Raw genomic sequence first — 2,231 nt, 5'->3', positions numbered from 1 at the left:
TTCGGAAAATAATTTTATATTTTAGAGAGCCAGAGCCAAACGTTCCCCGCTTTAGACAACGGAGTTATTGGTAAGTTTGAACTGCTAATGTTGTTTGAAGAAGATCTTTGCATCAAATAGAAAAGAAATATGGACCCTTTATTTTCAATGACTAAAAAAGCAGCTTTGCTAAGTAAATTTTAGCTGTGAGCAACTTTTAGTAAGCTTATGCTTTTATTAATTTTTCATTTAATGGTCAACTAATGTTAATCTGATGTTTATGTATATTTTACATAGTTTGTAATTATTTTCATTATCACAAAATGCGTAAAAATTTTTGATGAAGCAGCTGATTGCAACTTTCAGTCATAGTTCATAATTGCGCGTCCCTTTTTGCTACTAAATTTTCTGTGGCACTGATGATAAAAGTTTAATTTTTCTTTATAAGCATCCATCTTTACATTTAAATTTCTTTTGTTGCTTGATTTCATGTTTCTTTATTGTTACAAGTTAGGTCACCTTGTTTCTGTATTTGCTAATTTCTAAAATTTCCTGATTATTGCCAAAAGTTTTATAAATAGTTTATTAGAAGGTTTAGTAAAAGACTTATTTGCAATAAATTATGCTATGCGTAATAAGCTGTCATTATCCTGTTTGTGAAAACATCTTTTGTCATGTTATCAGCAAAAGACAGGTATTTATGCCGTTGAAAAGGAACCATTTTGATGTAGCAGATAAATGTGTACATTGATTTTGTGTAAAATTTGAAAATGACTTTTCTTTGCATTCTAACGGTTACATATATATTATAATAAATTAGCTATGATTTTTTATAATAAACGCCAGCATGACATTAGCTTAAAAGGCATATTTTATTTATTCTGAATTATTTATTAAGAAAAGAATCTGTAACGTCAGAAAATAACAGATATAAGATTTAAAAAATGATTAGATTGGATTAGATTAGATCAAATTAAAACTTCACATATGCACACAGATTACATTTCAGCTTCATGATAAATTAAAAAATTAGGTGAATTTAAGGTTATCCAGACGTTGTATGCGGAAGTGATTCTATTCAAGTGTTTATTAAAATGAAAAAACCTTTTCGTGGAAAGATTTACGTTAAAGGTGAGCATGGAAATCCTGACTGCCAAAAAATTTATAATACAAATCCACCAATTCCTCCAAAAAATTTCTTACAATGGCCCAATGGAAAAGAGCACTTTGTTCAACCAATGCATTGCCCCCCTTGTCCACCTTGTGAACCCCAAGTAAACTGTCTCTTATTTAATATGTTGTAAAAGCAAATACACTGTAAATTTTTATTACAGCTCAACTCTCATATTGCATCTGCACTTCATGTCCATGATGAACCTAAATCAGTGCAAATGGCTGTGAGGATTGGATCATGCAGGATGCGGCGTGAACGTACAGTACGTATGAATTATTGTTTTTTGATCAATACCCTTTTTGATGTGGTACTTTTAGCTTAATCCACCTGGAGTAGCAATGTCTTTTACAGCAGTCGTTTCTTTTCATAACCATTTTATTACCAAAATTGACCGTGCCTATCAAATACGGTGTTTCTACATGGAAACTGACAAAACAGTCTCTTCTTTGCTCTCAGTCAAGTATGATGTTTGCGCCATACTCATTGTAGCACCTTATTTTTTCTGTTTATTTATTCTGTTCCTTATATTTTGCTCTTTGAATTCACACGTTTTATAATTTATGGGCTCAACACTTTTTTATTTTGTTTCTAAATGTAAACCGTTATGATATTCATTTTACGGTAATTCTCTTCACATACCCCTCCCCCAAATAATTAAATCTCCTTGCCCCCCCACCCCTGTTCTCCTGCACGGTTCCCACGCCCTCTTTTGGGATACATTCCCCCACGTTTCTCCTAACGAACACCGGTTCCCTTTGCTAAAATTGGTGAGCAAAGCTATCCTCCATGGAAATGCACACCGGAATTCCAATGTAACCCAACAAATGTTTATATTCCCCACTAAAATATTAAAATTTACCAAATATAAATTTTTTTCCCCCATTGGTTTGGGAAAGCCCTAGTGCACCACCCTGTTTATGGCTACAAAGAACGGGCCCGAGAATCACGCCGCGGCATTCATATAACGTATAATGGAAAAAAAGGGGGTACCTTTTTTTCCCTTTTTTGAAATCAAAAACAAATGGGCCATTTTTAATGGCTCCTACATTTTTAAAAACAACCAACTGTGGGGACACAT

General features: G+C 33.2%; 1 protein-coding gene across 1 annotated transcript; it reads left to right on the top strand.

Annotated features, from left to right (window-relative positions):
* Window positions 1–25: 25 nt before the first annotated feature.
* Tsp_13539 (cuticlin-1) lies at window positions 26–1,710 on the top strand (the record flags this gene model as incomplete). Its single annotated transcript, XM_003368693.1, has 4 exons — window positions 26–70; window positions 1,024–1,253; window positions 1,314–1,415; window positions 1,471–1,710. Coding segments are annotated over 4 exons (617 nt in total), but the record flags the coding sequence as incomplete, so codon positions are not given.
* Between the last annotated feature and the right edge of the window lie 521 nt (window positions 1,711–2,231).

The sequence above is a fragment of the Trichinella spiralis genome (genome assembly GCF_000181795.1).
Source record: "Trichinella spiralis strain ISS 195 chromosome Unknown Scfld2100, whole genome shotgun sequence".
Taxonomy (NCBI): domain Eukaryota; kingdom Metazoa; phylum Nematoda; class Enoplea; order Trichinellida; family Trichinellidae; genus Trichinella; species Trichinella spiralis.
This window is presented reverse-complemented; position numbering and strand designations above follow the sequence as displayed.